This window comes from Harmonia axyridis, chromosome 7 (genome assembly GCF_914767665.1).
Source record: "Harmonia axyridis chromosome 7, icHarAxyr1.1, whole genome shotgun sequence".
In the NCBI taxonomy this organism is placed as follows: Eukaryota; Metazoa; Arthropoda; class Insecta; order Coleoptera; family Coccinellidae; genus Harmonia; species Harmonia axyridis.
This window is the reverse complement of record NC_059507.1, coordinates 24,258,373-24,272,746: the sequence shown is the minus strand read 5'-3', so window position 1 is coordinate 24,272,746 and position 14,374 is coordinate 24,258,373. Positions and strand designations below refer to the sequence as shown.

The 14,374-nt window shown below is 38.0% G+C and overlaps 1 protein-coding gene across 1 annotated transcript in view; it reads left to right on the top strand.

Moving 5' to 3' along the window:
• LOC123683792 (carbonic anhydrase-related protein 10-like) overlaps positions 1-14,374 on the top strand; it is a 315,162-nt gene that overhangs the window by 245,771 nt on the left and 55,017 nt on the right. Inside the window, exon 7 of the mRNA XM_045622685.1 lies at positions 13,011-13,165. Within this exon, the coding sequence (XP_045478641.1) occupies positions 13,011-13,165 (155 nt within the window). The remainder of the gene's footprint in view (positions 1-13,010; positions 13,166-14,374) is intronic.

Below are 14,374 nucleotides of genomic sequence, written 5' to 3'. Positions count from 1 at the left end.
ATGTTGCAAATCATGTCACTATATCCAAATTATATAAAATTGACAATTACCTGTTGACGTTTGTTGAAATTTGTTAGGATGGGAAGTCAAAATAGACAACCACAAACCGAAAAATATAATTGAAAACGATGTTGTAATGAGTTCATTACAGCACTGTTCTTAGAACTGTAATGAACTTATTACGATAATGAAATAGAGAAACACATTCAGAATATATTTCATTATAATGCCTGGCATTAAGTGAAAAAAAAAAAGATTTGAATTATCTCAGGGTGACATCTTACAGAATTCGAGGAAATTCTCGATGTCTTGCCGGCACATTTTTGGCAATAACTCACCAGTAACATGACGGATGTTGATTTTGGGCATATATAGGATTATCGGAATAGACACGATCCTTCGCATAAGCCCACAAAACCAAAATCAAAATCTTGGTGACCTCCGAAACGTTCATTTCGATTATACGTCCCTCAAGACATCAGTACCAGATCAATTATTCTCAAATTTCTTCACTATCTTACCAATTGTATGCTCAGATGGACTATTATGTCGACCATAATCTGCCCGTAATGCACGAAACGTTATCACTTCAAAATAATTATTTTCGAAGTAGGTTTATCGAAATTTTTACACGTTCAGCAGTGGTTAAACGATTGATGTTGTTAAATGACTAACCTTCAACTAAAAGTATGACGCTTCAAATGACAGTTCTGTTTAATATATGTCATTGGAACAGGGCTGTGAAATTCGGACCTCGACTTGTATAACCCATAATTTTTAATCCTCACAAGGTGGTTGCCAAGAGATCTTTGCTAATATCATAGATGATCTCTTCGAGAATTTTTGAGAGGGGTCTATACCGTTTCAGAGGGCAGTTCAATAATAACTATGCTATGTTGTACCCTAGAGACCATCGGTTTATATGAGTTCACTATTTATTCATTGCGGAGAGTCCTTATTTATAAGTTTTTTTTGGAATGGAAAAATATTAAATGAATAAATATATGCATGATATAACTTTTCGACCTAACATTCCATTTTTCATGAATTTTCACATGAAAGTCTTGTCGAAGGCTGAAAATCTGGTTGCATAAAATTGAAAATAAAGGCGTAAAACCGTATTTTCAATTCTTTCATATGGAAAAAAAAGAAGTAAATCGGAGGGAAGTTTAGGATTATTGCTCCACTCTTCCTGAGAAGTGTTGAGATTTCAAAAACGCCGAGGAGGAAGAAGTAGTTCAACTTTGGCAGATTACCAGAATGCCATGTGGTATAAACCCCTCTTAAGTAGGATATACAAATGAGGATCGAAATGGTTGCAGTTCGAAAAAACTACAATCTAGCCCATTTTCCATAGATTTTCAAATAAAAGCTTCAAATATTACCCAAATTGCAAAAATATATGAATACAGAGTGTTTCATTATATATGCACAGGATATAATAAAAAGTTCCTATTAAGTCACCCTCTAAAATGCACCATTTTCGGTATACAGGGTCACAAAACTTCCAAAGAATTGTTAACAGGTCCAAAAAAAAAATCTAGCATGATAATCAATCACCGTACGAAATTCGGAGATTTTCGAACGATCAACTTGCGTCAATGTCACAGGTAATGTGAGGCTGCTAATGCCGAATTATCTCCGGATAAAAACGTCATTTTTCCGTAGGAAGTCCCTCAAATCCCCGAGAAGAGACGTAATAAATCGGTGGGACACCGTTTCAACTGCGCCAGGAAGTGGATAAATAACAACACGTCAGTTTCCACGACTGATGGCTGTATATTCCCCCCACTTTAAAAATGACACCCATTATCTGGCAGACGCATCTGACTGATGCAAAGGGTTATCCGGATTTATTCTCTGGACTGTGTTCATAAGATCGCGATTTATATAAAATGACAAAAAAAAAACAATTTTTCCGACTGTCGGACTGAGATTTTCGCGAGAGCCCTTATTGGCTGACGTTTTATCGTCTGATTGGTTGTGAAGAGAGATAAAGCAAATGATAGTTGTTGTTTCTTCGTCCATTTGGAATTGTTAACAGTAATCATTATTTACTTCAATCGATATCATAATTTCATCTGGATTTGAATTTAACTTGTTATACAGTGTGATTTTCCGGCTTTGAAAAGAAAAATGTGGAAAATCGCTCGGACAAGTCAATTTCTGATTCGAGGGGGAACATCTTTTCCCTTTTTCGCATCTCCGTAACTTCAACCTCCTAACGGGGTTGATTACAACCCCTCGATTATAATAGAGATGAGGGGTGTTGTTGAAGATCTTATCGAGTAGTATTTGAAATTTAGCTTCAAAATAACGAAATGACAGGTGAAATAGTGGGAGAATGTAACTCATTTTAAAGTCGAAAAATCGGGGTGTTAAGTTTTCGTTGGAACACCCTGTATCTAATTTGAAAGACGTAATTGTGACGTAAATAAGTTGAAGTAAAGACAACTGTTATTTATATTAATTCGTCACTTCACAATTGTCCACTTTCGTTAGGCCCCTGTCCAAGTGTCTTCAAGGTAGAGATACTTGCAATCGAAAGATATGTGAAAAAAAACTAGCAAAAAACTATCAGAAATATGATTTAGCAATATATTCTGACAGTCAAGCTGCAACAAAGCATTAAGCTCATATGATCTCGACTCTAAGATGGTATGATGGTATGAGTGCCAAAGGTATGGATAATAAGGTCTGTTTATTAACTCAACTCAACCTTTTTTAAAGTTAAAACAATTCCTTCTTCCTCAAAAATTTCAAATTTCTTTAACTCTTTATCATCTACTAAATTTCCTTCATTTTTGACTCAACTTTGTTGAAGATTACTCTGATCTTCAAAAGAAATTTTTTTAATCTAAGTCCGACGTTCGAATTCTAAACCCTTCTCAATAAGAGACCCTAAGCGATACTGACTTCCTCCTTTAACCTCAACAAAACCGTAACCTCGTACTTATCCAAGACCGCCCCAACACTTGCCCAAGATACCATGCCAATTAGATCATTGGTTAGAAATTTTTTTATCCTTCTTCAATTTTTCGTCAACAGACCCCACCTTCAACCTCGGCTTCAAACTAGATTTTTCTGTCGTCTCAACAAAACCCATACTTCAACTTTGCTCTAACGAACTTTTTGCTGTGTCATCTGGGAACGAACGGTTCTTCGCATGTATCGAACCCAGATAATTCAAGATTTAGTTTATTCTTTCTTATCCGAGAAAAATATATCGATTACACCAACGCTGTGAGACGATAACTAAGAAAAGCAATAATTGAAAATAAAACATCCTGCTTCTAAGATAAGATTAGTTTACACAAGTCGCGACCGCTCTTTTGAATTTAACGTATATTCCTTCTGAATAATAATTCCAATAATTTCAACAGTTTCAATAATTTCCAAATTTACGATTTACTACAATAATTTCAATAATTTTTAAATTTCCGATAAACTACAATATTTGATACTGAAAAAAGATTATAATCCTTGAATTATCAAAATTCAGTCTTCCCCATTATTTCAATGTTTTATGAAACTTTTACATTACCACTGGTATTTATATATCGTGTTCTTTCATCGCCTCTGAATAGAATACGGTTCAGATTGGCTGGATTGTATCCTGTTCATCACAGTAATTAATAAGATCGTAAGAGAGATTCATCTCAGTTAGTCGGCAATATCAGAGGGACATTACGTTAGTGGATGTTTGTTATCTGGTCACCGGATGATCTGATTGATCTTTAGTTGTCAATGGCCTATCACGAAGTCATGTATTGAATTGCTGTGAATTGTATTTGGGGATTGTCTCGGGTATCCCCATGACAAAACTATCGTTTCGTCTTTGAAAATATTCATAGAATAGTTTTTCTCATGTGTTTAGAGACCCAAACAATTTACAAACCACTGTCAAAGCACCGAAAGCACAACCTGACATCCCTAGAATATTTAACTCTGACGAAAAAAAGCCGTGCATTCCTGATGATATTCCTCATGCAACATTTATTTTTATCAGTCAAAACTGTACGATTCCAGTACAGTTTATAGCGTTCATTTTCCAGCATGGTATCCGCTTGGCACTTGTAGTATGGCACTTTTTCACAATGAATTAGTTCTAATTTGGTTGCCATTTCTTAGTCTAGTATCTTTCGTACTGCATCGTGTCTCTCTTTATATTCATTTTCTGCGAACATTTGACATTCTCCCGTGATATGTTGAATTGTCTCATTAATTTGACACCGATATCGGCATCGATCGTCAGTAATAGTTTGATCCTTTATGATATGCTTGCACTTATTCCTCGTGGAAATCACCTAATCTTGAATGGTAAAAAAAAACTTGCGTTTCTGGATACATCGCACCTGATGTGAGCCAATATAGTTCGACGCTTCAATGTTGACATGATCCTGGTTCACCTCCTTGAAATAAGTTACATGCTGGGGCTTCTCTTCCCATCTCTGCAGTTTTTCTTGGATTGTCTGGACGTCAGGTGGTTGTATGACCCTTGTGCAGTTGTATAGGTGTTGATTCGTCTACTTCACACAGTATTTTGTAGACCTTTGATGTACTTGCTTGATTTCTGAAGTATGTATTTCCGTAGGCTTTCTACCCGGCCATTAGCAAGTCCCATGATGTCCGTCAGATCCCTGCCTCCTTCATTTCTCGGCAGTGTAGTCCTCTTAATGCTGCTTTCCGGATGGTGCTTGTTTGCTTTTGTCATCAGCGTTCTCATTTTGCGTTGCAGGTTTTCGATGTCTGTTTTGCTCCATGGAACTATACCGAATGAGTATGTTAGAATTTAACATTCATGTAGGCTTAGTTAATCGATCGCCTCTAGAGGTATGATTCGATTACCTGGACTTTCGTCTTCTTCTCCGTGACTTTGCTCGGGTTTGAAATAATTAAACACTTCTAACTATGTAGATCTATTTACAAAGTCACATTTACAGTACAAACACAGTATATACGGTACTGAATTTCGTCTTATCGTCGAATGTTAATTACTCGAAATGTCTTCGTATATCTCGTCTTCGTCTCTAATTTTAGTTTCGGTCGTCTCGTCTTCAATTCGTTCACGACTCGTCTTATTTTAATTCACGAACCGTCTTTTACGTCTTATTCGGATCGACTCTCGACTTAAGCAGAAACTTACTCTTGACCGACCGACTCTGAACTTACTTCGACTTAGACCGAAATTTGTCTCTCTCTGACTGGAACTTTCTAACCTCCCCTGGCTATTGACTTCCCTTTTTCCGACTTGGCCACACTCTTAGCATCACCCCGATATCGTCTGAAAGTACCAAGTACCACCCCTAGTCCAATAAGAGTTTTGCCGTACTTCTTCTTCTTCTCCTTCATTCTTCATTTTAGGCTAATCACCTGTTTCTTCCCGTCGAATCTCTGCCTACACTGATAAATTGTCGCTCCATCGCTTTAGAGGGCGTCCTAAACTCCTGCGACCTAGTGGTGATTCATCGCGTGCAATTCTGACCATTCTTTCCTTGTCCATTCTACATATGTGGTCGTTCCATTTCCTCTTTCGACCCAATACCCACTCATTGATACTTTCCACCCTGCATATTCTCCTTATATTTTCACTTCTCTCCCGGTCGAATAGTGTCTTTCCAGCTATTCTGCGAAGTACCCTCATTTCGGTGGTCTCCAGTAGTTGTCTTGTCCTCGCTGTGTCTGGTCGAGTTTCAGCGGTGCATGTCATAGTGGGTCTTACTACTGCTTTATAAATTCTGGCCTTTGTTTCCACTTTGATATTTTTATTTCGCCATACCGTGTAACTCAAACACCCCGCCACTCTTGTTGCCCTCACTTCCTCCTCAATATCACCACAGCCTGATAATTCTATGCCCAAGTATTTGAATTTCATTTTTTGTTGGATGACATTGCCGTCAACTTCCAGTTTGCATCTTAATGGTGTTTTTGATGTTGTCATGCATTTGGTTTTCTGGGTTGATATTGTCATATTGAATGATTTATCAATTGAATCGATGTAACAGCCGTTGGAGGTCGTCTTCACTCTCGGCCACCAATACGGTGTACTGGTGCCGTACCGCCCACAAAACTCGTGGATTCCTGGAAATCTCAGCCATGCATTCACGAAGAACCATCACATGATACGCAGATGTGACATCCGGTGCCACCGTCTTGTTTTCGAGCTTTCGCAACCCCCTGTAAATATCTTTAAATTTACAATTGCATGACATGTCTTCGACACCTCGAAGAATTAAGACTTCCTTTATACATTATTGACAACAACAATTCGTTTCCTGTAAATCAATTGAAACTGTCATGCCCTCGACGCTTGAAAAAACTAATAGAATAAAATAGAATAGCCTTTATTGGTGATATTGCATAACGATATAGTTGCTTTCAGAAGACATAAACAATTCAATCAATAGGTGAGATGGAAACATTCAAAATATATATGAAGAGCACAAGAGCAGCCAAAAATCATCAAAATTATAAATGATATGAATACAGTCAATATACAATAAATCTACACAAAAATACACTATAAAATACTATACATATACGATAGTAAAATAAATAATAATAATAGATAAAAAACAATAAATAATAGATAAAATTTGCATTTCATAAGAGCCGGACAACCTTAAAATTCACATTTAAAAAACTCTTCCACCGAATAGAACACATTCTTCACTAATTCCTCCTTCATTTTATTCTTAAAATTTTCAAATGTTAAGTTCTTGAAAGAAGAGGGTATAACATTATACATTGATTTTGCGCAGAAGGCGGGAGAGTTTTGGGATCTACTAAGTCTTAGAAAATCCTTTCTAATGTGATCTTTGTTTCTAGTATTGTAATTATGTACATCAGATTGTAGATGAAAGGAGTTTTTATTTTTGTGTACATATATTAAATTTTCTAGAATGAAAATACTAGAGAACGTTAGAAGTTTGAGATCTTTAAACGTTTGCTTGCAGCAATCCCTGTAACCCAGGTAGGTATCCAAGCATCCAGTTGACCATGTCAATCATTTACAGGGAACAATGACTGGATCCTTCATGCATATATATTGAATGGATTATTACTATAATTCAAAATGAAACCTCTTATTGAAAAACTCTGTAAATAAAAATCTTCATGGAATAGTAGATATTTAGTTACAGCTGTTCAGAGAACAAGCGCTCGACACAAAAACAACCGAAACAATCTACAAACCACTGTCAACACAGCCAGCCATCCGTAGACGGACGATTCAACCCTAAAAAAAAAAATAGATGAAAACACTCCCGATAATATTCCCCATGCAACATTTAATTCTGCAGGTAGCAATTTTTAAGCCCTCGAAATTCAGTCGGCGTACTCGTTAATGCATTCAGCCACATCAATCTCTCCGGGGACCGTCGCGGAAATATCAGCGGAAATTTCACCCCGAGAAATAATTGTCTGCTGTTAATACTACGCTCTGACGACCACGTGTTCTCTCGCATGCAAAAATGTTACGATAAGGAACGGCGGCCGGATCGTTCGGGGACGGCGTGGTATTATTTATAACGCGAGATAATTCCCGGAAATTGCAGATCTAAATTCGTGGAATAGGCGAAACGGGTGGCACCGCGCTTGAATACTAAGGGCTCGTTCACGCGGGACAAATGCATGCTGTGTGGGCCTTGGGTATTGGAGAGGATACAACGGGCTTTCGGATGACGCTGTTGGTGCTCTGGATTGTTCACGGATGGCCGATTGTTATTCTGCGGCGTTGAGGATCGTGTCTGTTTGTGATTATAGGTTAGGTTTTTATAATATACTTGTGCACGTAAATGTTGTTTTGTGTGGTGGCCTTTAGATTTTGAAAACTGGATTTTTCGAATTGACTGTGGTGTAGTAGCTGACATATTTCTATTAAAGAGTTTGTTCTTCATCCAAAACAAAAAAACCAAGTACGGCTTAGTACTTGGTACTGGTACTTCTGCAAAGAAACATCACTCTCAAATTTATCTACAATACAACGGAATACTGAGTCGATTAACTGGATCATATCCTCCATGAGTTATTTCCAAATTTTTTTCAGTATTCTCAAATAAACTCTGATTTCGATAGAATAATTCAACAATTTCTCACAATGTTGTTGGGGATTCTATCTTTCCATGATTTAATGGCATAACCTACAGAACACAAATGACATAAGAAATGTCATGTTATTTTGAACAATTTTGCTTCCGCCGTTTTACAACAGATGGCTGAAGCGGTAAGTGGTAGTCGAAATGAATAGATCGTAGCTGTCATACAATGAGCTTAGTTATTTGTGAACATAACCCCATCGAAATATTAGTCGATTCATGTCTGCGTCATAAAGTTAATCTTGATTAAACATGTCAGTTCACGAGCCAAATAGTCGTTTTTCTGAGGCTCATCTTATGCTCTCGGATATCAAATATTTCTGCTTTGCGTTGTTTCTTGAGACGAAAAATGGGTTCATTACGATAATCCTAAGCGCAGAAAATCATGAGGGTATCACGGCCATGCTTCCACGTCGACGGCCAAACCGAATATTCACAATTCCAAGATCATGCTCAGTATTTGGTGGGACCAGATCGGCGTAGTTTATTGAGTTATTAAAACCGTCTGAAACAATCACAGGCGATCGTTATCGAAGGCAATTAATGCATTTGAGCCGATCATTGAAAGACAAACGGCCGCAATACAACAGGAGACATGATAAAATGATTTTACAGCATGATAATGCTCGACCTCATGGTTGCGAAAGTGGTCAAGACATACTTGGAAACGTTGAAATGAGGAGACCTACACCACTACTATCACTTGTTTCGATCAATGGCACACGGCCTGGCTGACCAGCACTTCCGGTCTTATGAAAATGTAAAAATTGGATCGATTCGTGAATCTCTTCAAAAGATGACCAGTTCTTCCATGGCGGGATTCGTATGCTGCCCGAGAAATGGGCATATGGTCATAAATATATAATTAGTTCTTCACCATAAAGTCTAGAATTTCGAAAAAAAAACTGCGGTAGCAAAGTTTCACGCCTATGTAATGAAATGGGATTATTGCTCAAACATATATGAACAAATTCCAAAAATAATTTACCGATATATGTGATCTTCAGTCCTTTGTTGTTAACATGTACCTACATGTAAATATATGAAATTTATCCATCACTGAATTTAGTTATTCAAAGTCTAAAATAAGATTTGAAAGAGCTTCTATGTAGTTACGTAATAAAATTGTGGAAATAGGAATGACTTTTTCCTAATATTTATCAAATTGATTTCCACCAAGTAACGGCCAAGTCATTCAAATGACAATTTTTAATTGTATCATTTCCACTGGTAAAAACCCTTTTTCACTGCAGAAAAATTACACGCAATAAAAACGTGCACAAGAAACTAATCTTAAGAACCTACCAAACAACAGTCGACACCAAAATAAAAAATTTTCGGTCTAAAGGTGACCACACACGACAAGATTTATCTGCACAAGTATAAAACGGGATAAAATCTGATCTGATATGAATCTGATCGCGTCCATCTACTCAACCGTCTCTTGGTCAGCCTCGGTCATCTAGTCCTCTCCAAAAGTCCTGCTAACCGAGTATTTTAATCCGGTCGCGTTGAACGACGTCGCCCGTTAAAGGGGTGACCAGAGGGGAGGATGTTTCGCAAATCCGCCGACGTTGTGTAGATTTCAGGGCAAGATAGCGCGCGACCGGGCCAAATGCACCGTCAGGAAATTGGCTGAATGTGGGGTGTAAAACAATTGGGCGAATGGTAATGGAATATTTAACACTGTTTGGGTGCATTTCCGACTCGGCAGTTCACGTGATACGACATGAATCTAAATTAATGAGGGGCCCACATTGCGGTGGGGCTTTCCGCGTGTTTCTTTCGTGTCCGGAATTCGCCGGAGTCGGTTCGACCGGAGCGGTGCTATTGTTTCGGGGTTTTAATTTTTTCACGCGGTCTATCTAATTGTTGTTAACGAAAGGTTGTTTTATTAACGGTTTGGTATTGATAGTTGCGGCAGTATTGAATTTGGGATGATCAATTGGTTCGTAATAGGAAACATATTTGGGTATAGGTCTTACATTTTGTACTGATTTGAAAAAATTACAAATAAATCAACGAATCAGACTAGCAGAACCTATACCGAAAGTTTACCATGAGTAAAAGTGTTGTTATATAGTTTATTGGGCTATTTCCATCATCTGTGCGGTTGGATGTTTTCAACGTTTCGGAAACATCTAATAGCACAGATGAGAGAAATAGCCAAATACACTTTTCAACATATCTATCTATCTAAAATATCGTCAATATCTAGACAACAATAAGTAACTGTGTTGTCACCTTACGTAATAGCAATAGACCAGTTTCTCTCTTTTTGGATCTCATCAGTAGGTATTAGTAGCAGACGTCCGCGTAAAGGTCTCAGGGTCTCGTCTACACACATTTTTTGCCTGGTATATACACTCTTTGAAATTTTCTCGTGATGAGATCCATAAGTGGCTGTATTTCATGAGTTTTATTACCTCAGGGCATGATTCATTGTCACTAAAATGCCATATTTTCAGTAACACCTCAAATCTATTCCTCGTTATTACGCTTGAAATGAAAGTATTTCAGAAAAGAGGGTTCTTGCCCCAATAGTGTCTTATATTTGGCATTTTTACAATGCTCATATAGTCCATATCAGTCCTAGAAATACTATCATTTCTGTTTTATCTGTTGGGCACTAATTTCATAGACGAGAACGTGGTGAAACGTCATCACAGTTGAGAAGAAACTGAGTCGCATAAAGATTTGTCTGATCGACCATCATTTCCAAATTAACATTATCGACAAACATGGAATAAAAGTCCGAAGGATCAGAGTCTACAAACACAACTGTGTATTTAACATTTATACCAGACTCTACTTCGAAAGTGAAACTCATGTGGTTTCCTGAAGGACTTTTCCAAATATTAGACATTGTAGCAATGCAATTCGAATGATTTTCAGAAGAGTGTTTTTGAATATAATTTTCATACTAATCACAATCGCATTCCTCTACAATATTTCTGAATTGTTCCGATTGGATATTGTCGAATCTGATTCATCTGGATTATATGTAGGACCAAGGTCCGTATCTGAACACACAAATGAATCAGAAAGACAAGATCCTTCATCCGATTTGTCAGAAGAATCTGAAATATTATCAAATTAATAAAAATAAATTTGTTAATTCACCTTCACCTGATACAGTATATCTTTTACGAGCTAACACCAAAATACGTAGACTGCGATGACTCATCTTGAAAAACCTTAAGTGCAGCACTCACTATAGAACCTCGAACAATAAGCAAATGGTCGAATTACGACGAATATAGGGTGCTTTTTTTCGAGGTATATAACTTTAAGTTGGTATTACTGTTCAAGATGGCGACCGATTCAACAGCTGACAAGTGATTTATTCTCAGTTTGGTTTGGCAATTCATCATGAATAGACTCACGCCCGAACAACGCTTGCAAATAGTGCAAGTTTATTTCGAAAATAATGGTTCTGTGTGGAATACGTATCGCGCACTACGTCCATTAGCGATGAAGCGAACTTCTGGTTCTACGTCAACAAACAAAACTGCCGCATTTGGAGTGAAGCTACTCCTCAAGTGTATGTCGAAACACCGTTACATCCAGAAAAACTGATTGTTTGGTGCGCTTTATGGGCTGGTGGAATCATTGGTCCGTACTTCTTCAAAAACGATGATGGCCAGAACGTTATAGATCGGTATAGAGCCATGATTACTAACTTTTTCATTCCTGAATTGAACAACCATGATGTCCAGGAGCTGTGGTTCCAACAAGACGGCGCAACATGTCACACAGCTCGTGCCACAATCGATTTATTAAAAGACACATTTGGTGACCGCCTAATTTAACGGTTTGGACCTGTGAATTGGCCTCCAAGATCTTGTGATTTAACACCGCTAGACCACTTTCTATGGGGCTATGTAAAGTCATTGGTCTACGACTCTATGCGGATAAGTCACAAACCCTTGAACATTTGGAAGACATTATTATTATTGCCGCTATACGGCCACAAATGTTGGAAAAAGTCATCGAAAATTGGACGTCCAGATTGGACTACATCCGAGCCAGCCGTGGCGGTCATATGCCAGAAATCATATTCAAAATGTAATGCCACAAGATTATCTTACGGATAAATAAAATTCATGTCAATCGAATTATCCATCGTTGTTTTATTGCAATTTGAAGTTCTATAGCTCTAAAAAAAACACCCTTTAGTATAGTACAGACGCATATAGTGATGCGAGTCGTAACTTGCAAAATAGACCGCCAATATGACCGCTGACTATACGCCGGAATAATATTCCTACAAATCACAAAGTGGTCATCTGTGACTAATTTCTTTTTTTTTGTGAAAAATTAAGTAGATAACAAAAATTATATTCAGTGAATCAGACTGAAGTAATCAATCGAAATATATCGAAAAATCGAAAAACATTTCTTGGACTCTTTTCATCAAATGAGCTTGGCTGCGAAAGTATTAAATATCGAAGCGCTGAAAATATTTTCAATCGATAGAGCTTGATAGAATTTGATTTCTTGGCTAGAAATATTCCTAGTCAAGAAATCAAATATTCATTAAAATCATACCTTGTATTCTCAGTGAAAGTTCAGGGTGGCATCGACCGTGGCCCACCCTGTGTACATTATGACAGCCTCTAGTTTCCCTTCTTCACCTTCATCCTCAACAACCCATGCATCTCCATCACAATCCCGCCATTTAACGAAACGAGAAAAACCTCAATAAATAAACCAAAAAAAAAAGGGACACATCCTCGTCAAGACACCAATCTACCTACGGCACGGACAAGCCCGTAGACGTGACAACGCCACGTTCGAATCCTTCCCTTCGTACACGGAACGCATAATGCATTTTTCATGAGGAGCGCAGATAATTCTGACAGTTGCAGCGTACACACATACTGAAATATTTGTTTTTCCGTCTGATTCCAGGGGCCTCGATGTTCATAAAGCACCTATCCATAAGAACCATGCTGCCAGACACAGACCACTTCATGACGTACGAGGGCTCGACCACCCACCCGGGATGCTGGGAGACAACGGTGTGGATCCTCCTTAATAAGCCCATTTATATGACAAAAAGCGAGGTAAGGAATACGGCTTAATTTACCGGTCGGCACTTTGCAAATTAGCGTGCACGCCCCTGGCGAAAAGCGCTGTTGCATTTTTGTTGGGTGGAGCGAGCGACATCTATACTGGTGGAGCTTGTGTAATTATAAGAATTTATTTAGTGTGGATAATCATGTTCTTCGTATTGTAATGTTGTTTATATTTGTTTGAGATTGAGAAAAATATTCAATTCTGATGTCATTTTATTATATTTCACTTATAGTTTATAATGGACACAGTTTATATACAAAGTGTTCCTAAATTGAAGGACAAACAAAAATGACAGATTCCTCTAATCATTTCAAAACCAAGATGTACTATAATCAACCGCTTTGTTTTCGGAAGTTTTTTTTGCAGGACCTTCCCTTCAGAAGATATTCAACTTAAATTTGGCATAGATATTTCAATTTGAAGTTTTCATTATGTTCATCATGCTGATTTGGAATGCAAATCTAAAAGATGGTATTTGTTTCTGGAACAGTGGATACTTCTTTTCTCCAAAACCTAATTTTTAGGTGCATCAGTGGTAGTATATAATTTTTTTTTATTTGAACTGGGGTCGTTGGTTCTCAGTTATCCTTCCGGGAACTGCAACCATTTTGTTCTCTACCCTATTCATTTATGGAAACCACAGGAGGTCGTCAATGGCGTTGATAAAACGGACAACCTTCTTAGGGGTCTTGGCCGTTACCTCACGGGTATCCAGGACCGGCTTCCCCATATGAAAGGTTCTTAGGCCAGCCCGCTCTGGATACTTGCATACCATGTGTTCAGCTGTTTCTGCTTCTGATCTACAGAGCCTGAAAATCTCATCTGCTTCAGCAGTCTATCTGAATCCCTTCCTGAATTCTCCAACCTCCTCTATCCTGAGCTAACTGGTGCCAACATCGTCCGACCTTTGATTTAATGTCATCTAACCAGCGTTTTGGTGGTCTTCCTACACTTGCCGAGCCACATGTCCCACCCAGGCCCATTTCATTTCCGCTATCCTACCTATCACATCTTCTACCTTCGTTCATCTCTTCATTCGTAATATGGTCTCTCAAGGATATCCCTAACATAGCCCTTTCAATAGATCTCTGTGTCATTCTCATTCGATTCGATAGACTGTGAGTATCATCGTTTCTACGCTGTAGGTCAGAACAGGAAGTATACAGGTGGTGAAGACATTTATCTTCAAATTTATA